Source organism: Erpetoichthys calabaricus, chromosome 16 (assembly GCF_900747795.2).
Source record: "Erpetoichthys calabaricus chromosome 16, fErpCal1.3, whole genome shotgun sequence".
NCBI lineage: Eukaryota > Metazoa > Chordata > Cladistia > Polypteriformes > Polypteridae > Erpetoichthys > Erpetoichthys calabaricus.
The window spans coordinates 55832244-55859595 of NC_041409.2; the positions used below are offsets into that span (position 1 = coordinate 55832244).

At 38.4% G+C, this 27352-nt stretch overlaps 1 protein-coding gene across 1 annotated transcript in view; it reads left to right on the top strand.

Annotated features, from left to right (window-relative positions):
- Window positions 1–27352, top strand: part of zc3h14 (zinc finger CCCH-type containing 14) — a 49888-nt gene that overhangs the window by 630 nt on the left and 21906 nt on the right. The window contains exons 2-7 of the mRNA XM_028821463.2: window positions 1598–1640; window positions 1741–1855; window positions 2032–2072; window positions 8338–8536; window positions 12618–13050; window positions 18908–19080. Coding sequence (XP_028677296.1) covers window positions 1598–1640; window positions 1741–1855; window positions 2032–2072; window positions 8338–8536; window positions 12618–13050; window positions 18908–19080 — 1004 coding nt within the window. The remainder of the gene's footprint in view (window positions 1–1597; window positions 1641–1740; window positions 1856–2031; window positions 2073–8337; window positions 8537–12617; window positions 13051–18907; window positions 19081–27352) is intronic.

Below are 27352 nucleotides of genomic sequence, written 5' to 3' on the forward strand. Positions count from 1 at the left end.
TTACTTCGATCTGTAGGCGATTTCCTTTAAACGGAGAACTCTAATTTTCCTAAACATACAATGAGAGCATGTTATTTTAGAAGATGAAATTCCTTTGTTTACTATACGTTTGTAAATTACTTTACACCTAGTTTGTCTATAGTGTACGGTATTTCCAGTTTAACAGCCTATGAAAGGAGCCTTAAAAGTGCACGTGTACATGTTGGTGTAGTGTAGTGTCAGTGCCAGTGCCAGCTGACAGCGTCAGGTTCCAAGTTTTGATCTCGGGCTAAGGTTCCCCCTTCTGTGTATGTTGTGCTTATTTAAGTTAATTGCCAATTCAGATTTAACCCAATGAGGATGCATTTCTGATGGAATAGTTAATTGCATGTACAAAACTGGCTCCAGCTCTCCATGGTGACTGGAGAAAAAAAAAGCAAGTCAAGAAAGTGATTTTAATAGAATGGTTGATTACTTAAAGGATTATTTACTGTTTCTGTGTTCTTGTAGAAGTGGAAGGCTGTTACCAGTTTCTTTAACATCTATTTAAAGACCACATACCCAGGTCTGGGTTGTGGTATTTATAGCCAAATTTGTCAGCAGAAAACGTGGCATCATTACATCACTTTACAGTCTGCTTTTAAAGATATTACCATATTACAAAGCAGTTAGAAAATTATGCTGTACAGTTTGCTGTGCAGTATAACTTTTAATTATTTTAAATGCTTCATAATAAAGCCCACTTGTATAGAATACTAATAGTCTAATTAGCCTTCACTTGCAATTTTTAGAAATGTATTATTATTTTGAAAGTAAATTTCAAAGTTGTATAACTATAATATTTTATAATATTAAGTTCTGTTAGACTCTTCAGTTTATTATGAGAGTTGCCAGAATGTTTTACTGATTTTTTTTTACTTTTTACTTAGTATGGATTTATTTTATTGTAGTCAAACAATAACCACATGCATTTACTACACTCCTTTTTTATTTTGTAAGTTAATCTCTGTCAACTTTACACCAGTTAGAAATAACAGCATGTGCATCCCCTTCTTTCACCAGTCTTAATCCTGTACTGGCAGCTGCTTTTCCAGTAACTACTTGGCCATTCTCAGAGCCCTCAGTTCAGGGGCTAACAGTACTCTGATTAACAGCATTGTCTTACTGTACATTTTGAGCTCCTGGAAATGTTTATTGCCAATTCTTACTTAGACTCAAGTAAGTAAATAGCAGTTGTTTAAAACATACTTTGCATATGCAAGGAAGCAGAATATTACTCCGCTCTGCAATAGGAAGCAGGATATTTCAAGTTAACCACAGAATATGTAGCAGATATTTAATTCTTATTATGACTTAGTTATAGAAAGCATTGCAGAATTTTTGGGCAACCTTCATAGAATTCTATGATCCTGTTACAAAATATGGATTGAATAGCTTTTTTCACTTTTCCACAGTTTGCATGAATATTGCATCACACATACTATATATTTTGGTAACGTTAAATTAAAAACATTGGTTATTGTTCTGGCACGTAGTAATTTCAAAATATATTTTAATTGTATAAAGCAGAAAAACAACTAGAATGTTAATTCTAATCTAATTTGTCTGTTATTCTTAGGCTGCTATTAAAGGAAAATTGCAAGAACTAGGAGCATATGTTGGTGAGTTGTTTCTGTTTGTGTTTGTTCACATTGTCATACTGTACATCTAGCTGTAGTAAATGTTTACATTTCTTATTATTTTTTTTGTTTGCTGTCTTAGATGAGGAGTTGCCTGATTACATCATGGTAATGGTAGCCAACAAGAAAAGTGCACAACAAATGGCTGATGATCTTTCCTTGTTTCTGGGCAGCAATACATTAAAGTTCACCATCTGGTAAGTTATATGCAATAAGAACTCCTCTTCGTTATCCTCCAGGTTCCAGCCAATCCCAATTGTTCTCTCATTTCCCTTAACACAAAAAATATATTTTTAAATGATTTGGATCACTTATTTTTTATATGGTTACACTGTTTACATGAAAATTTAAAAGCAACGGTTTTTCTTTTCAGGCTGCATGGAGTACTGGAGAAGCTGCGCACTGTAGCTGTTGGTGAGTCATCATTGAGTTTTTGTTTCAAATACTCTATTCATGTTGTGTTGGGGTTATTGAAAGTGACATTTTCTGACTGCCAAGTTTATTTTTAAAATCCCACAAGTTAGTTAAAAGGACTTAACTTTGTTTTCCTTGCTACAGAAGTTTAATCACGGAGTCCATACATCCCTTGTGTCTTTTAACATGGCAGCAAAGCAGGACGTCTAAAAGGTGTAAGGAGAGTGAACAGTGGATTGATGTAATTTATTTAATTGTTATTGTCTTTCAGTTGTTCAAAGCTGATCCTACGGCTAGGATGTTGGATATCTTTGGGTCCATGGTTCTTGGGGCTGATCCTCCAATTAGCTGTGAACCACCCAATCTCACTGAGATTGCACAAGTGGTGAACCAGCTGAGGGGACGAAAGGCTGCAGGGATCTGTGGTATCCGGGGTGAACTTCTCCAGGCTGGTGGTAAGGCTATCCTCCTGGCATTACAAGCAATGTTTGCTTCCATTTGGGAGACTGGCGTCATCCCTACTGACTGGAAAATGGGACTTGTCGTCCCTATCTGGAAAGGGAAGGGTGATCGCCTGGATTGCAGTAACTACAGGGGGATAACACTGCTCTCGGTGCCGGGTAAGGTCCCTGCTAGGGTCATCCTCAATAGGATCCGTGATCACTTGCTCCCCTACCAACGATGGGAACAGTCTGGTTTTACGCCTAAGAAGTCTACCATCGACCGCATCCTGGCACTGAGTTTCTTTGCAGCCTTTTCAACTCAGTTGATCAAGCTGCCCTGTGGGATATCCGGAGGGTTCGCAGGATCCCCTCGAGGTTGCTGGATATCATGGCCAGCCTGTACACTGGTACTGTGAGTGCTGTGCAGAGTGGAGGCAGAACCTTTGTGTTTTTCCAGTTCATTCTGGGGTTCGTCAGGGGTGTGTTCTTGCTCCTACTCTGTTCGATGCTTGTATGGACTGGGTGTTGGGCAAGGTCATGGGGTCCAGCGGCTGTGGGGCATCTGTTGGTGAAGAAAGGTTCACGGATCTTGACTTTGCTGACGATGCTGTGATCTTCACGGAGTCAATGGATGCTCTGATCGAGGTGCTCGAAAGACTGAGTGAGGAGTCCGAGTATCTGGGCTTGTGAGTGTCCTGATAAAAACCAAGATCCAGGCCTTTAATGACCTCTTAGGCACAGCCATTGGCAGTGTGTCTGTTTACGGAGAGAGTGTTGACCTTGTCGAGAGGTTTACTTACCTGGGCAGTGACATTCATGTCTCTAGTGACTCTTCCTATGAAGTCAGTAGATGGATTGGGAGAGCATGAGGTTGCTGGAAAGGGGTGTGTGGTGCTCCTGATATCTATGAAAAAGGATGAAGGTCCAAGTCTTTAGAGTCCTGGTGCTTCCTGTCTTGCTATATGGTTGTGAGACATGGACGCTATCCAGTGACCTGAGACGAAGACTGTACTCCTTTGGTACTGTGTGTCTCTGGAAAATCCTTGGGTACCGTTGGTTTGACTTTGTGTCGAATGAGCGGTTGCTCATGGAGTCCCGAATGAGACACATTACCTGCATTATGAGGGAGCGTCAGTTGTGCCACATGGCCATAGTGCCGTGTTTCCCCAAGGGTGATCCAGCTCGTAAGATCCTTATTGTTGGGTACCCAAGTGGCTGGACCAGGCCAAGGGGTCACCCACATGACCCTCTATCTGCTGCAGCCAGGTGTTATTTCCGGAGGGTGGAACTGGACCGCGTGTCTGCCTGGGGGGTTGCAAACCGGGGTCCCGAGTTGTTTCGTCGTGTAGTGGATGTGGCAACGCACTGTACCAGTGCATGCTTCCCAACTTGACTTGACTTGACTTGATTGTCTTTGCCAGGAATTAATTAGATATATCATCTTTACATCTTGCCTGAAGAAGGGGCCTGAGTTGCCTCGAAAGCTTGCATATTATAATCTGTTCAGTTAGCCAATAAAAGGTGTAATTTTGCTTGACTTCTCACTACATCCATAATGGCTAACGCGGTACAACACTCTAGTACTACTTAGATATATCAGTAATACTTCCACTTCATTTTGCTTACTTTTCTCTGTGGATCACAATTCCTGTTAGAGTTATTTCAAGGCTTGAACCAGTTTTTAATCCTGCAGTGGGATAATTGGCATAATTGTGCTATGACATTTTAAATGACATCGCAGTACAATTTATTAGTCACTGGGATTTTAGAAATAATGTAATGAATCTTTGTGAGGTATTGCTTGACATTTGTTTGCTTACATTCCACCTCACTATCATTATTACCAGATTTAGTCTTTGGGCAAAATGTATAGAAAACCCTGCTGAAAATAAGTGTGAAGGATAACAAGACTAACAAGGAGCTGGGCAAGACAACATCCCTCAAAGTTGTGCTTATCCTTTTTTAATTAGTAGTTAGAAATCTCAAGCGTGCCATCTGATGAAGCACTCAGGGTTCAGTTCACTATTCAGAACTGAGTCAGGACAGCATAGTGATGATGATGTACAAAAACGAAACATGAAAGAGGATTGAAACAGACAAAGATTTGTCACTTGCATAATAGGCTTGTTATTAGGCATCACAAAGTGGTGAAATCAGGGAAGCAACACAAAAAGTAAATAACAAGAGCAAGATAAAGCTGCTAGTAGTGAAATGTTAAACTTTATTAATACATTGAAAAAAAGTTTGTGAATTGTTTTATTCTGTTTTGGTATAGGGAAATGAAAATGTGATGGCTCTAATATATGGAATATTAAACTCTTTATTTTCTGTTCTGCAAAAGAAAATAGTCCAGTGTAAGAAATAATTGGGGCAAAGGGCAAAAATGCCTGCAAATTAAAAGGTTTTGTATTTCTAAATGCAAGGACTTGGGCAAAAAATTCCCACAAAATTCTGTGTAACAGTAGTAAAAATGCAATAGCTGGGACTGTCATTATTGTACTGTAAATTGGCTCTGATTCCCGTTTTTATGGGAGCTGCTACTTTGTATAATGGTCTTTTGCAAACAAGAACAATACCACCACCATCACAATGGCCATGAACTATTGAACAGGCCTGTTTACCAGCCATTACAAAATGAAAATTAGACTGATTCAAAATAGAAATTATGGTTAATAAAATGCGTTGTATACTGTACTTTGCAACATAACTTGCTGAGCTTTCTCTCACAGTAGCAGCATCGCTAGTAGTTGTTTTCTAAATGGCAGTGAAAGCATAAAAAATATTTGTCTTTCCATCATCAGTAATGGTTTGCCTGCATGGTGATGGTTACATTTTCTAATGATGGTTTATGAATAGGTTTCTTTCAGTAACTAACAGGCCAGCTAATTTTAGCTTAAATGTTGCGGTAGCAAACCACATTGGACACTTATGTGTGGTAGTGGTGCTGAAAGTGTAATCTGCAAGACGACAATCATCTTATCCGAGCAAAGCCACTTTAAAATTACTCAGATATGTCAGTCCATTAAATACACATTTGTGCTCATATGTTTACATACCCTGGCAGATTTTGTGAAATATTGGCCATTGTTTAGAAAATACAAGTAATCATACAGAAAGCTTTCCATTTGATTAGGAAGTTTGCTTCGCCTGAGCAAACAATTTATTATCACATAATGGTGTCTGCCTTTTTTAAAATCATAAAGATAAATGAAATCACCCAAATGGGCCTGATCAAAAATGTACACATCCTTGAATATTGGGGATGATATACACACAAGTTGAGACACACAGGTTCACATTAAGGGTAATTTAGCAAGAGTGTCTACACCTGTATCTTCTTTGATTATAATCAGCGTCTATTTATAAATAATCAATTTAAATTCATGCAGAGCTGCACTGAATTTGTCGGATACCGAGCCATGGGGAAAGGAAAAGAACTGTCGAGGGACCTGCAAGAAAAAGTTGTTGAATTATATAAATCAGGAAAAGGATATAAAAATATATCCTGAGATTTCAAAATGCCTGACAGTAATGTTCACACTCTGATAAAATGTGGAAAGTTAGGAGTTCTGTTTGTACTAAGCCACAGTCGGGTAGACCAATCAAGATTTCAGCCACAACTCTTAAGATTCATTTGTCAAGATGCCAAGAAAAACCTACAAACCACTTCATCTGAAATACAGGCTTCTCTGCAAACAAGTGGTTTTACTGTTTTAAGATGCACAATAAGGAGGTACTTGAACAAATTGGGCTGCACCATTCAGTGCCACAAAACTGCCCGCTTACAATATGCCAAACAGCATCTAGACAAGCCTCAAAATTTCTGGAACAAAGTCCTTTGGAGTGATGAGATCAAGATTGAACTTTATGGTCACAACCATAAATACAAGGCGCATGACAATAAGTACACCATCCCTACTGTGAAGCATGGAGGTAGATCTGTGATGTTGTGGGGTTGTGTGAGCTACAGCGGCACAGGTAACTTAATGAAAATTGATGGCAAGATAAATGCAACATGTTACCGGAAAATATTGGAGGACAACTTGCATTCATCATTCCAGAAGCTTTGCATGGGATGCACTTGGATCTTCCTACACAACAGTGATCCAGAACACAAGGCCAACTTGACCTTTCAGTGGCTACAGCAGAAAAAGTGAAGGTTCTGGAATGGCCATCACAGTCTCCAGACCTCAGTATCAATCACGATCCACTTTGTGAAGATCTCAAACATGTAGTTCATGCAAGACAACCCAGAAATTCAAGAGACTTGGATGGTTTTTACCAAGAAGAATGGGCAGCTCTACTTGAAAATCAAGGGCATCATTCCCAACTATCACAAAAGACTGCCTGCCATCATTGATGCTAAAGGGGGCAATACACAGAACTAAGGGTATGCACACATTTGAACAGGGACCATCTCACTATTTTCCTTATTACGATGTTTTGTTTGATTGTAGTTTAATTTGGATTCCATTAAAAAAGTAAATTAAATGTGTTTTGCCTGATCAGTCATCTTTTCTTTGAGGTATGGTACACATCTTACAAATTCTGCCAGGGTTTACAGATTTATGAACAAAATTGTATTTCTAGGTTACAAAACTATGATGTTGTCCAACAACCACGGTATGAAATTATCTTATTTCCAAAAGAAGTGAATCTAAAACTATCACTTTCTTATAAGCAGTAGAGCATATCTGTGTTGCTTCAGTTACTGTGCAGGGTCATGTAGAGAAGATTCAAAATGAGCCAACAGGATTAATGAACAAAAACAAGTGAGTGCAGTATTGATGAACAACAGAAAAGCAGCATGTATGCCTCTTTCAACATTTGTTTTACACACAGGCTCACTTCTGCCAAAACTCAGCATTACTGTCATTCTTTTCGTAAGCTGTACCCTACTGTATTACTGGTAATCTATACATATGCTGTAGTGCCCTGTTGTGATCTCCTTGTCTCTTTTGCTTGCTCTACAATTTTTCAGATTCCTTCTCTGTCCAGTCCAGAGTTTATAGGTCACTAAGTATGGCTGTCTTTAAAATTCTTCTTGATATCAACATGGGGATCCCACCTCTGGCCATTGGTGTCCCAGTAACGTGTGCATTAGTGCTGTCCGGCTGTCTCATGTTATATATTATTTTCATGACCAAGGAGTTGTTGATCACTGGCTCAGATTTGGAACTTTAAAGTGCAAATTCAGCAACATTGGATTCATGTTATTTTATACATAAATATCCTTGGTAAAACAAAATGTAAAAATTGTAATACAGAATTACCCTAATAAGTAGCTTTTGACTGTTGTATTTTTGAATTTAGCAAAAAATATTCCTGAAAACAATTTCTGAAATATTTTTCATTTTTGATGTAAGAGAAGTGATAGTGTTGTACCATGAAAAGATGTTGAATTATTTTATAAATAAGAGTTGTCTTTTTCAATGATTAGGACTGTAAAGCTGTTCTTATTCTGTTCTTTAATAATTACTCAGACCGCAGACCAATCTTTGTGTACCAAACAATTTAAAGTTTCATTATATTTACCTCTGTTTTTCTCTTTGCTATCATTACAATTACTATAATGATATATTTTCTTTTATCTACCATTTTGTAAAAGATTGGGAAGGGAAACGCTTAATGTAATGATAACGCCAGCAGCAAAAAGAAAAGGTAGCAGTTGCATTATTCATGACTATGAAACTACTGAGGCATCATTATTATGTTATTTCACTAAATTTGGAATAGCTCAAGAAAAGATCAAACATACAAGGTTACATTTTTTTGTAACATGCATTTTTTTCATATTGTTTTGTATGTATTTCACTGTACAGAAACATCAAGCCTGAAGCCCCAGCCTGTCTACGCAGATATTGGCACAATGTCTTTCCCAGGAAAAGCTAGAGTGGTTGCTGAAGGGAATATTGACAGGCGAGAAGATTGGATGTTGCCAGTTTCCAGCTCTTCTGCTGACAGAACTGATGCCCGTGTTTCAACAAGTTCATCACTAGAGTATAGAATTTCGTGTGGCGGGTAGGAATATGTCACAAATAATAAAGGTTATTTTAGTTTTACAAATGTGTGTCAAAATATATGTAATTGATAGTCACAAGAAGTTAATGGTTTTTAACAGATATCTTCAGCAAGAGACGGGTCTGATTTTTAGCCAAATCCTGAATAGTAACCATTGGTTTAAGGTAGTACATCTTTCAGGGTGAATACCTTCAGACAAGGTAATATTTCCAGAACAGAATGTTTGCAGTGGTGGGGGATAATTTTCATTGCAACCTTCTGAATATCACTTCTGGTTATGTTTATCTGTCTTGAAATAGAGGTAGAGTACATTAGAACTGCTACACTTGCAGTATTTCATTTTGTGAACTACAGCTTCTAACACTCCGAACAGCATATAACACTGCTTGACATTTATCAACTTGACTGTTGCCATCTCAATCAAGCTGTTTTGCTATTCCTTGTTATGTGGCTCTTACACTTGTATTTAACTTGTTAAATTATCCTTTGTACTCTCTTTTTTTATGAATTGCTAGAATGCTCTGCTAGTGTTAACAAAGTACCTGAACACCTCTTGTTTTTGTTTCTTGTATTTTAGATCTGTGGTTTACCTAACTGCTTAGCTTGTGTACTAATCCAGAATTAGAATATTAACGAGATATGCAGTGCATTTGGTAGACTTGATTACATTCTCAAACGTACCTTTTAAGTATATGACATGTGCTTTTACCACGTTCATCACATTTTAACAGTTATTCCAATGAATATTAGATTGGCTTCAAATGCCAAACAAATAACACAAATTTAGCATTTTCATATTGGTATTTGGCAGTGAAGTATGCCATTTCCCCATCCAGCTAACTGGCATAATCTTAGTGCTTTATGCTACGAAGCACTAAGTAGATTTTATTTTGTTATTAGCAAATGAAGCAGCTCATTACATTGCCAGTGTATAGAAACTAAATAGATACTTTGTCTGAACCTCAGTTTTTACTTGCTACAACTGTTGTTACCAATGCCAGCGTATGCAGGCCTATAACTGGTTTTCCCGTGACCCTGAACTGTATAAACTGATTAGAAAACAGATGGATACTTAAATGGAAATAAGTTGAGTTGTTTGTGGTAATCTGAGAATGAATGCAGGGACTGTGTAAGACAGAGTATTAAAAAGGACCATCATTTTGTCTTCTCTTACAACTTAGTGACATTGCAAGTTAAACAATTAAAACTCACTCACATCTGATTGCTCACATCATAGCACTCTCAAAGCCCCCAGTATTTTATTTCTAAACTAACACCGTAATGTGGTAAAAGTGTGTGTGTTTTTTTTTGGCTTTTTTATAATAATAAGCACAATTTGTGGAATCACATGCAGAAATTCTCCTGCCTTGAACATAAAGCACTTTCAGACATGAATTTGCTGTTTTTCTTTTTGATAAGTTAATGTGGTGCTATATCATACATATCCTCACAAACTGTGAGCCATTTTGTGAATAAGTATTCTGACAAATAAGTAGCTAACTTCAGCCTTGTGTTTTTACTCTTGCTTTTTTCACTTATTATTGTGCTTGGTGTCGTTACGTTTTCAGATCTTTGGTATCGACATTGTACTGAAGTACCGGTTCTTATGACGTCCCTATCCCCACACATGCCATGGTATTTGTTTTGTAGTTTTCCTGCAGTCTTGACAAAGATGTTGCTTTTTTTAACGTACATTTATTAATCAAATCATATTTGCTGGTAGTTTAATATACTGTCTGTGTTTTTTAAAGCATAATACAAAATTAATAGGCCATTTTAAAAACAACCTATAAGTTTTAATTTTCTGCAACCCTACTGGGGATAAAGTGGGTTTGAAAATGGGTGGATGGTTGGATGGGTGAATAGTTTATTTACTGATGCCTCAATTTCTAAAACATACGATGAATAGGCGTTGTTACCAACTTACCGAATATGATATTTTTGATGATAACAAAAGCTGCTCACTACTCACTCAACTTAAATATTACTTTTTAAATTAAGTATAAAATGATTAAGTATTTCTGAGAATAATAAAAAGTGTAAAAATAATTTTTAAAATGCAGAATTAAAAGCTGTAGTTTTTCATAACTTCATTACAGAAGCCACTTTGTTATCCTCTGGATTCAGCATTGGAGCATTTACATGAGTGATATTCACATTTAACATGAGTGAAAATGCAAAAGCGTTTTCCCTCCACTTGTAACAATCAAGTAAGCAGAAAAGACAAACACAATTCTGCAGGACAGTGGCAACAGTCGGGAAAGCCGCAGGAGGGAAGCCAGCCATGACACCTGTGCAGTACCATTAGTGGCATGAGTAAAGTCGACCTATCTTCTCCATGATGAGACTGTCAGATCATTGCCAGTATGGCATTTCACCTTCTTTTCAGTATTACTTATTGGGTCATTATGAGCAGCCTTTTCCCATTCAAACTATAGCTGAACTGTGCTGTGCTGCGCTGTGCTGTGCAGATAAATGCAAGTGAGAACCAAACCCTGAATTACTGTGTGTGTGTGTGTGTGTTTGGGGAGTCCATCCGATCTGTATCTGGATACAATGCAAACACTGGAGACATATTTCAGCTACACTATATACGGATGCCATCTATATACGAAACTGAATTTAAAGGTGGTCTTTGAGAAAACTAATACTCATTACAGGGCTGTATGTAACATGTTTTGAATATTGATGAAGAAGGCACTTCAAAAAGATTCCTGGGCCGGATGTGGCCTTTGGGCCTTAATTTTGACAGCCCTGTTGTAGCTTGATTTTTAGTGATTTAATTATTTTGCTGGCATTTTATAATTATGTGTAGTCATCTTGCGGCTCCCTGAAAGTTTAGTCTAGCTGCGGACCACTGCTCTAAAGGATTTCTACAGAGCAGACATATTGTAGTGGCCAGAGTTTCTGTGTAATTTTTAAGCCCCTCATGTTTGTCTCCCAGCTGCATTCACACTCGGGTCACTCAGATTACAAGACAGAGAAGTTACTGTAGAGCTAAAGGAACTTTTAACATTCTTGTTATGTATACAACCCGCTTACACAATTTACGCAGCCACAGTCACTATGCTATTTTATTATCTGTGCATACATTTTATTGTAACTTGCTTTACCCGCGTAAAGGATATCTAGGAAGTGCAGTACGCATATGCACAGCTTACATTTTATTTTAATCATAAAGCCGACTAGCAATTTCCAAGTTAATTGTCAATCTGCCAATTACGCATAATGAGCAAAAACCGGCCAGTTCTGATCCATTGTCGAAAAACCACTAGCTTCACTTTGTTCAAAATATGTAGAGCGGTGGTAAAATATTTCTTCTTTGCTATCCATATCATCACACCTCTCTCGATGTTCACACCCAACATGCCTGATCAGAACAAACTGCATTCAGTGTGAATTTCTTATTTGGACATGAAAAGCAATGTAGTGTATTGTGACATACATCCTTTTGTTGGTTTTCAGCCATGACTCTTAAGGCAAGAGAATATAGCTTACACCAGAGGTGTATTGATGAAAGTCAAAATTAAGGAAAAGATGTGGCTGTAGCATTCAAGTGCATTAGTGAAAGCTCAGCAAGAGTTCAAGGAGGGAGGATCATGTTTCACTAATATGCTAGAATTGTGCTTGACCTACAAAGCGAGCAAAGGCTTATTCTCAGCTTCTGTTATTTTGTAAAAGTTAGTGTAATGTAGGTTAACAAGCTGTGTTTTACTAATCAGTTTGTTCTGTTTAAAATTGTTCTCGATTTTTTTACCCAATATTTATAGCTTTCAGTTCAGCCACTGGAAACTCTAGGAAAATTGCTTAGATGGAAAAGTTTTTTTTCTCCAAATATGTTGATAAAATATTTTAAAACCTTTAGTGCTAGTACTCTTTTTTTGTGTTTTGTCTTTCTAAATAATGAAATGTGATTTATTGCCATTTGTGAAGTCTGACTTCACAATAATCTAAAAATAGCAGATTTAACTTATTTTTTAAATGTGTGGTACAGCAGAGATGAACTACTTTGCAGATTAATAATTGGTGCATTTACGTGGGTTTTCCTGCTTATTATAAATTTTTCTTCCCCCAAAAACAGATCTCCAAATGAAAAGAACATCCATCGATTAATGTCCACAGTCAAGCCTCTGATGGAATCCTCACCAGCTGAAGCAGTGATTGATATTAAGCCCGAACTTGATGATGACCTTATTGATGAGGACCTCAGCGCTCTTTCTGATGTTGCTACTTTACCAGGGGCAAAAAAAAAGCCTTTAGTCACTTTAACATACGGTTCTTCTCATCCTGCAACAGAAACATACAGAGTTCCAGACAGTTGCCAGTATTTTTGCAATGCATCAGAAAATAAATTGCAGACCCCTACCCGAACAACTGAGTGTGCCTTATATGACATCAGACCCATAGAGGTTGTTAGGACTTCCAGGACTATCCCAGGAGCTTTCAGCAAGTTTCCAGAAAATTATGAACAGAACAGCAGACCCAGGGTTAATACGGAGAGAATTAATATTGATGTAAGTATCAAACTAACTTGCTTGCCATTTTATAAATAACTTATGGTTTATAGGCACACAGGTACAAATGTTTGTTATCCAACTACTACTATTAGACTTCTGTAAGTGACTCTATAAAATAATTTTTATTTCATGTGAACTCACAATCCCTGAATAATGGACACTTTTTCATTTTCTTACTTAAAGTCAGGGCAGCTGATGGAACGGTCCTTATGGATGACACTGCAGTTGTGACCTACTGGGCTGGCTACTTTGAGCAGTTGTTCAAAGCTGATCCTCCGGCTAGGACGTTGGAGATATCTGGGTCTACGGTTCTTGAGGCTGATCCTCCAATTAGCTGTGAACCACCCAATCTCACTGAGATTGCATAGGTGGTGAACCAGCTGAGGGGAGGAAAGACTGCAGGGATCTGTGGTATCCGGGGTGAACTTCTCCAGGATGGTGGTAAGGCTGTCCTCCTGGCATTGCAAGCAATCTTTGCTTCCATTTGGGAGACTGGCATCATCCCAACTGACTGGAAAACGGGATTTGTTGTCCCTATCTGGAAAGGGAAGGGCGATCGCCTGGATTGCAGCAACTACACGGGGATAATACTGCTCTTGGTGCCGGGTAAGGTCCTTGCTAGGGTCATCCTCAATAGGATCTGTGATCACTTGCTCACCTACCAGAAACCAGAACAGTCTGGTTTTACGCCTAAGAAGTCTACCATCGACCGTATCCTGGCACTGAGGGTTCTCATGGAGCACAAATGTGAATATCGGCAGAGTTTCTTTGTAGCCTTTGTCGATTTTCATAAAGTTTTCGACTCAGTTGATCGAGCTGCCCTGCGGGACATCCTGAGGGTTCGCGGGATCCCCTCGAGGTTGCTGGATATCATGGCTGGCCTGTACACTGGTACTGTGAGTGCTGTGTAGAGTGGAGGCAGAACCTCTTCATTTTTCCCAGTTGATTCTGGGGTTCGTCAAGGGTGTGTTCTTGCTCCTACTCTGTTCAATCCTTGTTTGGACTGGGTGTTGGGCAGGGTCATGGGGTCCAGCGACTGTGGGGCATCTGTTGGTAAAGAAAGATTCACGAATCTTGACTTTGATGATGATGCTGTGATCTTGCGGAGTCAATGGAGGCTTTGATCGGGGCGCTTGAGAAACTGAGCGAGGAGTCTGAATGTCTGGGCTTGCGAGTGGCCTTAATGACCTCTTATGTACAGCCATCAGCAGTGTGTCTGTCTGTGGAGAGAGTGTCGACCTTGTTGAGAGGTTTACTTACTTTGGCAGTGATATTCATGTCTCTGGTGACTGTTCCTATGAAGTCAGTAGACGGATTGGGAGAGCATGGGAGGTCATGAGGTCACTGGAAAAGGGTGTGTGGCGCTCCCAATATCTATGCAAAAGGATGAAGATCCAAGTCTTTAGAGTCCTGGTGCTTCCTGTCTTGCTATATGGTTGAGAGACATGGACGCTCTAAAGTGAGCTGAGATGAAGACTGGACTCCTTTGTTACTGTGTCTCTCTGGAAAATTCTTGGGTACCATTGGTTTGACTTTGTGTCGAATGAGCGGTTACTCATGGAGTCCCGAATTCTGCACATTACTTGCATTGTGAGGGAGTGTCAGTTACGGCACTGTGGCCATGTGGTGCGCTTCCCCAAGGGTGACCCAGCTCGTAAGATCCTCATTGTTGGAGACCCGAGTGGCTGGACCAGGCTAAGGGGTCGCCCACGTAACACTTGGCTGCGGCAGATAGAGGGTCATTTCCGGAGGGTGGGACTGGACCACGTGTCTGCCTGGGGGGTCACCAACTGGGATCCTGAGTTGTTTCGTTGTGTAGTGGGTGCGGCAATGCACTGTACCGGTGCATACTCCCCAACTTCACTTGACTTGACTTACTTATAAACCTTTATATTGTTAGCATGTCTTCTTCATATTTAAGGAAACTCTTAACATAATCTTTGCTGCCTAATGAGCATTGGCTAGGTTTAACATATCTTCAGAAAAATCTTACAAAAAAATCCATTATTGCAAAACATCATCATTTTGTTTGTTCATTTTCAAAATAAAAGTTGCAATTCAGAGCATTTGGGATTTTCCCAAACAAACAAATATTTAAAGAAAGCTAAACTTGATCAGTTTAAACAATGAATTTAATTAAAATATTTTAATGTGTTTTTCCTTTATCTAAAGTAATAGAAAGAAATTAAATTCCAGTTGTCTCTCTCTAAAATTTTAGTTTACGGAAATTGCATTATTAACAGAGTTTGGATTTCAGAAAAAATACAAGCACTTAAAGGATAAATTTGGTATTTTTCAAGTCAAATTTATTTTTTCACATTCATAGTATATCTGTAAATTAAATTTGTCATTGGAAATTGTGCCCTTGAGTGAAGTATATGATCATAAAACAGCTTTCTGTAGGTCATACCTTAACACTATAAGTGATATAGTTTATTTGATTTCATAATACATATTTACATAATAAAAATGAACTAATAAAAATTAGTTTGGTGAAAATTGTATAATGTGGCTACTTTACTGGTCAGCAGTGCTCTGTAGGTTTTGATCATCAACATATACAGAAATTCAGTTTGCAGATGTGTTGAATCTCTTTTAACAAGGAGTTCAGTGGTAACCTTCTAGCATCAGTACTTTTCTTAATAGTTAGGCAAATAAGATAATATAGATAAGATAAATAAGATAATGGGGTGTGCCAGTAGGCTATTTAAGTATTTGTGTGGTTATTAGTGTCCCTTTTGTGTTCAGATATTGTCTGCATTAATACCACTTTCTTAGTGATTGTTGAACCATCACAATTTACTTTTGTTTGCACTTATTTGTAGATGGTGGTGCACATAGAAAGGTACAGTGCATCCGGAAAGTATTCACAGTGCATCACTTTTTCCACATTTTGTTATGTTACAGCCTTATTCCAAAATGGATTAAATTCATTTTTTTCCTCAGAATTCTACACACAACACCCCATAATGACAACGTGAAAAAAATTTACTTGAGATTTTTGCAAATTTATTAAAAATAAAAAAAATTGAGAAATCACATGTACATAAGTATTCACAGCCTTTGCCATGAAGCTCAAAATTGAGCTCAGGTGCATCCTGTTTCCCCTGATCATCCTTGAGATGTTTCTGCAGCTTAATTGGAGTTCACCTGTGGTAAATTCAGTTGATTGGACATGATTTGGAAAGGCACACACCTGGGTTTATAAGGTCCCACAGCTGACAGTTCATGTCAGAGCACAAACCAAGCATGAAGTCAAAGGAATTGTCTGTAGACCTCCAAGACAGGATTGTCTCGAGGCACAAATCTGGGGAAGGTTACAGAAAGGTTACTGCTGCTTTGAAGTTCCCAATGAGCACAGTGGCCTCCATCATCCGTAAGTGGAAGAAGTTCGAAACCACCAGGACTCTTCCTAGAGCTGGCCGGCCATCTAAACTGAGCAATCAGGGGAGAAGGGCCTTAGTCAGGGAGGTGACCAAGAACACATTTGGAGGAAACCAGGCACCGCTCATCACCAGGCCAATACCATCCCTACAGTGAAGCATGGTGGTGGCAGCATCATGCTGTGGGGATGTTTTTCAGCGGCAGGGACTGGGAGACTAGTCAGGATAAAGGGAAAGATGACTGCAGCAATGTACAGAGACATCCTGGATGAAAACCTGCTCCAGAGCGCTCTTCACCTCAGACTGGGGCGACGGTTCATCTTTCAGCAGGACAACGACCCTAAGCACACAGCCAAGATATCAAAGGAGTGGCTTCAGGACAACTCTGTGAATGTCCTTGAGTGGCCCAGCCAGAGCCCAGACTTGAATCCGATTGAACATCTCTGGAGAGATCTTAAAATGGCTGTGCACCGACGCTTCCCATCCAACCTGATGGAGCTTGAGAGGTGCTGTAGAGAGGAATGGGCGAAACTGGCCAAGGATAGGTGTGCCAAGCTTGTGGCATCATATTCAACAAGACTTGAGGCTGTAATTGCTGCCAAAGGTGCATCGACAAAGTACTGAGCAAAGGCTGCGAATACTTACGTACATGGGATTTCTCAGGTTTTTTTAATTTTTAAAAAATTTGCAAAAACCTCAAGTAAACTTTTTTCACGTTGTCATTATGGGGTGTTGTGTGTAGAATTCAGAGGAAAAAAATGAATTTAATCCATTTTGGAATAAGGCTGTAACATAACAAAAGGTAGAAAAAGTGATGCGCTGTGAATACTTTCCAGATGCACTGTACATAAAATACCATTGAGGGGTTTAGCAAGTCAAGGTGTTGTGATTATAGGAGTAGCTGACTTCTTCCAGAGTTTCAAAGTTTGGATATTTGCTACCCAGTAGTAATACTGAAAACTTGGTACAGCCAGGTTTCCTTCTGATTTTTGTCTCTGAATGGACCATTTTTCCAGACATGACCTTCTCCTATGCCCTATATTTTTTGGTATTTGGCTATACTGTATTAATCTAAACAAACTTTCTATTGCAACTATTTAAGGCAGCACTACAGAGGCAACAGTGACAAACATTCTGGATAGAACCTATAAGTTTATTTTCAAAATCTTAATAGTTGTTCTGTGAAATGAGTTTAATGCAGCTGGGATATTTTGCAAAGGTTATTTTATGACACTTGATTTTGAGTCCCGTATTGGGCTTTGACATTTAGTATTTCTGCCGTCCTGGTTTTGACTTCAGCCTGTTATCCTGACTATTCTTTTGTATTGTTCTTTTTCTGCTCCATTTCCTAGTCTAATGATTTTTACAGACCAGTTCTTAGGGATTAGCTTTTCTACCAGCTCACAACATTAAGTATATTAAGCAGTTAAGTTCTCCTTTTCAGACCACATATTGATTATTAGTTGATAGTATCCCAGAATTTCCCAAAAGCTGGTCTGCAGAAGTTTTTTGCTGGTCATCGAAAAACTGGCTTGGCATGTATATTAATGCTGTCATATCCTTACTGCCAATCTGTGAAAAAGTCAGAGAATATCACCAGTCTGTGGTGTTTGGCACTTTTAATAAATCTGGAGGCTTGAAACTGGAAATTGCAACCTACCTTTAAAATATTGCTATGCAAAACTCCATTGGGGACCAGCTCTTCGATGGAATACTAATCATGCGGTTCAAAACTCAACTGGGGACAACGTCCCATCTCTCTTCGGTGTTAGTCAGTGTAGCTGCTTGAAACTCCACAGGAGACCCCCTGTTATGCAGTTTCACTGTAAAGGTCCATGTAGAGATTCTCAAACTAAAACCAGGCCACTTGTCAAAAAACGTTGGAAACCAAAATTAAACAGTGAAACATCAAGCCTCATTAAATAATGTATTGATAACTTTTGTGATTTAAATGTGAAGAACTAATTAAATAGGAAAACTACAGTTGTCCCACCCATTCTGATATATAAATAATTGGTTGGGTCACATCCTACAAATAAATTGGATATCAAAAGTCTACATACTTTTACTGAAATGTTATATTTTATTGCAGTCTGGTCATGATGGATCTTTTGTAACTTTAATAAATTCTTTTAACCAGCAATATTTAGGTAAACAAATAAATAGATCATAATTAAAAGTAAAATGTTTTGTTGTATGCATGGATTTAAAAGTCAGAGTCTGTGAAAACTAATTTTATTTTGTTTTTGCTAATTTCTTAGGATTTTAAACTTTTTGCGAGAATCGTATATGAATATAAAAATTTCATTAATTTTCTGTCATATAGATAAAGTGTTCATTATTATTATTTCAAATTTAACAATAATTTATATCAAGGATCTTATAATTTTTAAAGATGAACTCAAATAAACTATTTGGCTCAGATAAACGGTTAGCTTGACTTGAGTTTTTTTTTCTGCTCATCCATAAAGGAGGATGTATCCAGAAAAAGGAAGTCATCAGTGATCAGTTCAGTGGTGAAGATAAGTAAATATGGCAATGAAGACCAAGACACTGATGAAATGGAGGAGGAAGATGAAGGTTATCCTGGTCGAGCTGGTGGTCTTTTAAGTAGCATTTCAGTCCCTTCCAAACCAGAACGAAGGTAAACAAAGAAAAAGTTACTATTATCTGAAAATAACAATCATTTGTTATCTTGTCTTCACGTCTTTTCATGGAAGATCATTCCTTTATTTGGGTCAGTTACCCCTTCTGGATAGTTGGGGTTTGATATAGTAAGAATTTTAGTATGGAAAACCGTAAAGACATCTCTTAAGTTCTAACAATAAACAGCAGTTCCCTAATGGCTGTGAATATGGACTTGAAGGAGTTTGTACATTAAAAGCCCAAGTCAGCTAATTGTATGAACCTAATAATTTCTTTAACCCTTGTATATTCATTCTGCTTAAATATGTGTTCTCTGTAAAGCATTTATCTTAATACTGTTGCAATCCATTAACAGTCATAACTATATGTCTTAGGTCCAAAACAACATTTTTAATTATTCTTGTATAACAACCTCTACAAATTGCAGTGAATAGCCGTAATTGTTCTATATGCTAAAATCTCCATTTGATAAGCCTTTGCACTTCCTTCAGAGTGGAAGTTGAGAAGTGAGTAATCTAGTCATCAGGTGTGTCCAGTTTTGCTTCACTTCTCATCCTAACTGACACTTTGCTTAGGGCTAGTTTTTATCCCAAGTTGCAGAAGTGAATTTTTTAATTTCTTTCACTTAAGACTATTTTAGCATTCAGCGAACTGTTTAAAGTACTTTGATGATCTGCTTTTGATTTGGGTACAGCATGCATATATTAATAATAACTGTTTGTTAACTGTTCCTCTAGTCAATGTGGAATGGATATTTTCAGTTTACAGATAACTGTCCTCTTTATATTATAAGAAAATGTGTACTTGACAGTTTTCAGAAACTGTATATGTGACCTTTAACATATATTACTGATGCTGACCTGTGTGAGCAGTTCAAAAGAATCTGACCTCACCAGAAAGCTGCCTTTACCAGAAATGTATTTTTATAAACTGTTCTTCCTGTTTTACGAATAAGCTAAGCTATGAACTCATCTGTAACCGCCGTCTATTTTAAGCCCTAAAAGGCTCATGCATTAATCTGCCTTTATACGAACTTGTGAAGTTTGCACACAATCAGCTGATATAAAAGAGCTGAACTCTTTCCTGTCAGCGCGCATGCTACTGACACTCCAGTCTAGGTATGCAACAATAAAAGAAAGCTTATGAACATTTCTTCTGGTGTGAGACTCTGACTCCTTCCATTTTACGGGTCAACAATTCTTTCTTCCACATCAAGCAGTCCTGCATAAACATTTTTTAGAAATTTTGTTTATGGATATACTAGGGGGCTCTGCCCCCTGCTCGCTTCCCTCACCCACTCCCGTGTTTGGTTAAGCGGATATACAATTTAAAGAGATTGTTATTTTCATGGGAATTGTTACATACTCTTTCGATTCTGTGTTGCATCGCTTCTCAGTGATTATAAATATACAACTGACCGAATTGTGGTTTCTTGGAAATTAAACTTGTCGTAACTTTAATTGTTGCGGGACCACAGATTTTCATAGCGTATGGTCCATTATTGTGTAAATCTACGTTTTGAGAACTGAATGATGTGAACACGGACAGATTATTGTGGACTCAGATATTTTGCCTGTTGTGTTTGTGGATTTCACTTTCACCAAACAACAAATCTTTTAATTCTTTTGGATACTCCTCTTCATTGGGAGGCAACACTACTTTTCCCTGATGGCAACACGAATTAGACGATCTAAAAGTCTGTGATTTAAACTTTAAAGCCTTACAATATCTACATACTTCTGACATATCACCTATGTCCATATATTCAATCTCTTTTTGCTGTTCCGTTATTTCACCAAGTAATATTTTCCTTTTGTTTATGCTCATGCGATCTTTACTTTCTTTTTTTTTTTTTGATACTTTCGAATTTTACTACTTTTCATAGTCTGTAACCTGCTCTGCATGTGTATCGTGCCAATGTTTTGGTTTTTTTTTGAGCCTTTCAAATTACAATGCTTTCATAGTCTGTAACCTGCTCTGCATGTGTATCGCGCCAACGTTTTTGAACATCTTTATGAAGTCTTTTATTTCTGACCCCAATTGGACCTACGAGGTTTTCAATTCCACTTGGTCTGGGCTGATTATTACTTTCCTTATTTTCAGAATTTACACATAGATTATTATTGTTCTTTTTGCCTTCTTTTCTCTCCAACGCTTTTGGGTCTCTTTTTGACGCGCTGCTCTTTCTTCTTCACTTAGTCGTTGATGTGCCATCTAGAATGTATAAAATTTTTAAGAACTGAGAGCACATGAAGTGTGTCTGCCAATAGCATTCCAACAACTGAGAGGTTAGATGTCCATGATCTTGTTTTAAATTGGTTGTTCTGACGTGACGTCAAAATGTCTTTCCAAGAAGGTCACGTCTCGACCCAAGATTTATTTTATATAGTAGAGAGACAGCATGGGTCTTTTCTATTTCTGTTTATCCTCATAATTGCCACATGTCAATTTAAAATCTGCTTGAATATGTAGGGTCACTTAAAAACCTTAATTACTGATCAAATTGTAACACTGAATTGTCGGAAGAGTTTACATTTTGTAGTTTTTTAACCTCAAACAAAAGCAAGCACTTGCATCATTTAGGCTGAATCATCATTGTTGTTGTATTATTAAATAGTGATGTTCCACCCCTGCTCTTGTTTTTAAAATTGTGCAATACCTGCACAAGAATGAATCTTATTGTGTATTTATTTGCATTAATTTCTTGTAGATAATATCACTTTATTAGCTTGTGGGGCAAGACCATATTAACCATTCTGTACATAAAGAGAATTGACCTAATAGGTTGTTCTTTGGCAGGTCATATAACCAACCATCTTAACCTCCGTAGCAGCAGTGAAACAAAGACTTTGTGAAATTGGCAAAAGGAAAGGACAGGTGTTGCTTACACCGTACTGCTAGTGCAGGCTGTGAAACAGGCAAGACTCGATGCTGTGGTTATTTTATACATGACTAGCAAAATACCTGCGCTTCACAGCGTAGAAGTAGTGTGTTGAAAAAGTTAGGAAAAAAAAAAGGAAACATTAGATGCAAGGAATAAATATAGTCTCCCCTGAGCCAGTTCCAGTGAAGACAGTTGCCTCAATGAGGTTCTTGTGCAGAGATTTGATCTGAAGCCTGGTGCCGTTATAAAGTTTTGGTGGTTGTAAGTTTCGTAGTAACATAATTGGTGCGCCGACCTTCAAAAGTAGAGTATGCGGAGGCATGCCCGGAAGATTAAGAGTGTGAAGAAACTAAATGAAAAGGCAGGAGTCACCAGCAGGAAGATGTGAAGCAAGGCGAACAATAACAGGCTTGAAGCGGTGGACTAAAGAAGAAGGGAGCAGTGAGCACGACGAACAGCTGAGGAAAGTAAGGAAGCAAGTGAGGAGGGGCATGAGCGTGGAATGTTGTTAATATATATAGGTAGGGAGCCAACCACATGGTAGGTGCGTGGATAGCGGCCGTGCGGAAAAAGGAAGGGGGACTGGGGGCGACCCTTGTGCATCTCTGCTGTGAAATAAATCCTCTTTTAACAGAAATAAGAAATGAAACTGCCAAAAGGAGAGGTCAGTTCCGAAAGTTCCTTACAACATAATGGTGAGAACCGCCAAAAAGAAGACATTATTTTCAAAAGTTCGTTACAGGGCACAGTGCGAAATGAAACAACATTTGTAAGTACAGTGTGAAGGATGAGCATGGGAAATTTGGGCTCCCTGCGTATATTGGAAGTTGTAGTAAGAATGTTTTTCCCCTATCTATATACAGTAATCCCTCCTCCATCGCGGGGGTTGCGTTCCAGAGCCACCCGCGAAATAAGAAAATCCGCGAAGTAGAAACCATATGTTTATATGGTTATTTTTATATTGTCATGCTTGGGTCACAGATTTGCGCAGAAACACAGGAGGTTGTAGAGAGACAGGAACGTTATTCAAACACTGCAAACAAACATTTGTCTCTTTTTCAAAAGTTTAAACTGTGCTCCATGACAAGACAGAGATGACAGTTCCGTCTCACAATTAAAAGAATGCAAACATTTCTTCCTCTTCAAAGGAGCAAACAAATCAATAGAGCTGTTTGGTTTTTGAGTATGCGAAGCACCGCGGCACAAAGCTGTTGAAGGTGGCAGCTCACATCCCCTCCGTCAGGAGCAGAGAGAGATAGAGAGAGACAGAGAAAAAAATCAATACGTGCCCTTCGTGCTTTTAAGTATGCGAAGCACCGTTCAGCATGTCGTTTCAGGAAGCAGCTGCACAAAAGATACCAACGTGAAGATAATCTTTCAGCATTTTTAGACGAGCGTCCATATCGTCTAGGTGTGCGAACAGCCCCCCTGCTCAATCCCCCTACGTCAGGATCAGAGAAAGTCAGCGCAAGAGACAGAGAAGAGTAAGCCGGGCAGCTTCTCAGCCATCTGCCAATAGCGTCCCTTGTATGAAATCAACTGGGCAAACCATCTGAGGAAGCATGTACCAGAAATTAAAAGACCCATTGTCCGCAGAAACCTGCGAAGCAGTGAAAAATCCGTGATATATATTTAAATATGCTTACATATAAAATCCGCGATGGAGTGAAGCCGCGAAAGGCGAAGCGCGATATAGCGAGGGATTACTGTATACAGTTTAGAGGGTACACCCGTTTCCCCCCTTGGGTGTTGCAATAGGACATAAAATATACCTAAGTACACTGCAAGGAATGAGCATGCGAAATTTCAGCTTCCCACCTGTATGGACAGTGGGAGAATTAGTGATGAGTCAGTGAGGGCTTTGCCTTTTAGGTATACTAGGGGGCTCCGCCCCTGCTCACTTTGCTCGCCAACCCCCGTGTTTGGTTTACCGGATATACAATACAATACAATTTATTTTTTGTATAGCCCAAAATCACACAAGAAGAGCCGCAATTGGCTTTAACAGGCCCTGCCTCTTGACAGCCCCCCAGCCTTGACCCTCTAAGAAGATCAGAAAAAACTCCCAAACAAAACCCTTGTAGGGAGAAAATGGAAGAAATCTATGGAAAGGCAGTTCAAAGAGAGACCCCTTTCCAGGTAGGTTGGGCGTGCAGTGGGTGTCAACAAGAAGGGTGTCAATACAATACAGTATAATACATAGAACAGAATAAATCCTCAATACAGTATAAAAATAAAAATTCTAGAAGTATGGAGTAGAATTTCACATTAGATGATATCACATAATATGATTTGGATTTGTTTTAAGTCCTGGAGACCTCATTCATCAAGCTGCCTCCTCCATTTTGCCATTCAACATCTGAAATAGCGCTAATCCGATGAAAGGACCCCTCATTCCCACGTCCCCATTCATCAGGGATGACTTTACCTTAGGCAGGCAATCTACAATTTAAATAGATTGTTATTTTCTTGGGAATTGTTACATATGCATTATTTTCACTTTTACTTTAAAAACTTTTGTAAAAACAATACTTGTTTCTTTATTTCCTGCCCCACGCGTGGTTACATCTCCTTCTTGCCAGATGTATAATACTGCTCGTGTTGTGAAGGGTGTTGGGGCTGAACATACGCTAAGGATATGCCTTTGGATCATTTGCTGTCTTTTTGCTGCTTGCTAGCTGCCTCTTCTGCCTGTCGCATGTCGTTGTTTTAAGAGCTCCGAGCACATGATGCTTGCCTGCCAAAAGCAATCCAACAACTGCTAGATTAGACGTCTGTTGACTTGTTTTAAATGATGGCTCACTGCCTGGTCTCGCGTGACGTTGTAAAAGCAATATCTGTCTTTTATTTCTGGCCCCGGGCGTGTTTGAATTCTTTCTTGCAGGATGTATAACGCTGCTCGCGTTCGGGGGGGTGGGTAGCTGCTGTCGCGCTGCCCTTCGATCTTTTTAAAGCCTGTACAGCCGCTGTCCTTTTTGCTACGGCCCTGGGACAGTCTCTTGGCACCAAGTCTCATGTTTACAGTCCCCGCGAGACGCACCGTGGCAAGTCTCCTTGGTCTCGCAGGTCTTTAAAATGTCTTCTGAGATGATCACGTATCGTAGCCTTGCATTTGCTTTCCAGGACAGGATTTCTTTTTATAATAGAGAGATATATAGATGGATATGGTTATTGAATACATGATATTCCTTGACCGTCCCTACAGACTGCATGGAATAAGTTTTATATAATTATATATATATATACTGTGTGTATATATAATATATATATATATAATATAAATACATGATATACAGTACACACACACACACACTAAGGGTCTTTGCCCCCTTCTCGTTTCGCTTGCCAACCCCCATGCCTGCATTACGCGCTAGCCTCTTTGTGGTTCTGTCACTCGTGTATGGGGATGCGGTTGTACAATTTAAACAGATTTTTATTTTCATGGGAATTGTTACATATGCATAATGGAACTATTTTACATTACAGCAAGTAATTAACCATATTAAAAACTAGGGGGCTTTGCTCGCCCATCCCCAGGTCTGGTTAACCGGATATACAATTGTAAAGAGATTTTTATTTTCATGGGAATTGTTACATATAAATTATTTTCACTTTTACTTTAAAACTTTAGGAAAAACAATATTTGGAATTAACTTTTCTTCAAGATTGCATTGAATTTTGATTCCGTGTTTGGACTTGCATTGTGACAACACAACATATAACTGCCTGTGAATGAATATCGTTTCTTTCTCTCTAATAAATAAAATTACTTTTTCAAAAGTTTGTCCTTGCTCTTTCTTCTTTGCTTAGTCATTGACGTGCCATCTAGAGCATATAAAATTATTGTCCTGATAAAATTTATAAGAGCTGAGAGCTCAGGAAGTGTGTCTGCCAAAAGTATTCCTACGACTAAGAACTGAGAGCACAGGAACTGTGTCTGACAAAAGCATTCACTTGACTGAGGTTAGATGACCATGGTCTTGTTTGAAAATAGTTGTAAGTAGGGTGTGACTTGAAAGAATCTAATGGCAAAAGTCTCCGTCTTGTGGGACTTGCTTCCAAAGGTTATAAGTATGGCGTGACTTGAAAGAATCTCATGTTAAAAGTTTCCGTCTCACGGGATTTCATACCGTGCCAACGTATTTGGAATCTTTTAATTCTCGCTGTCAACACGAATTAGATGATATACAAGTCTGCAACTTAAGTTTAAATCCAAACAATATATTCAATCTCTTTTCGCTGTTCCGTTATTTCACCGGGTAATAATTTCTGTTTGTTGGTTTGTGTACCATGCCAACATTTTAGTAATCTTTTAATTCTTGCAGATACACCTCTTCATTGGGAAGAAACACTACTTTTTTTTTTTCTTGATGACAACACGAATTAGACAATCTACAAGTGTCCGACTTTAAAGTTTAAATCTGAACAATATATTCAATCACTTTTCGCTATTCCATTATTTCACCGAATAATAATTTCCATTTGTGCTAATGTGATCTTTCCTATCCTTTTTTTGAGTTTACGTACTTCCTTTATCTCTAACCTGCTCTGCAGGTGTACCGTGCCAACATTTTTAAATTCTTTACGATGTTGTACTTTGTCATTTAGTGTTTGTCTTTTATTTCCGACCCTGGGCGTGGTTACATTTCTTTTGATAATAGAGAGAAGAGTAAATTGTAATAAATTGAAAGTAAGTTATGTTTCATGTTGTATTAGAGTTATTTGTTGCGTAATATGGTTTTGTTTTGTTTGGCTTTGAAATTAACACGCAAATACTCCTTAAACTTACACTTTTACTGTAAAACTTCAGTAAAAGCAATTTTTTGAATCATGACAATGCAACGTATAACTGCCCATGACTGAATTTCGTTTTTTTCCCCCTATTAAATAAAATGACTTTTTCGAATGTTTGGCTCTGAGATTTGTTAATTGTCTTTACAAAGGCTATTCTAACAGGAAACTGTTAACGTTTTTATACGATTGGCTTATCAAGATCTCTTTTGTTGTGTAATGTTATCCATGGAAGATATACTACATTACCTTTCTTGGATACATCCTTCTTTCGACAGTAATTTGTGCGGTGGCAGACTGGACGGTGTTAACGGTTGTAGATATTCTTCGGGATATTGTAAGTTGATGTTTTCATCTTCCACACAATCACCACCAACTGTTTTAGCATAGTCTATTGATACGCATTTAACCAATTTGCCATGTAACTGGTCGTCATTTTTGACATTAATAAGTTTGACTTCATCATTTTTCGGTGGTAGGACTGCCTGCGTACTCATTTTTTATGTTGGTAACCCTTCGTCATGAAATTCTTCAATAAGATTTGGACATAATACGTCTTTTTTAATTGGGAACTTAAAGTTAGGAAAACGTTAAA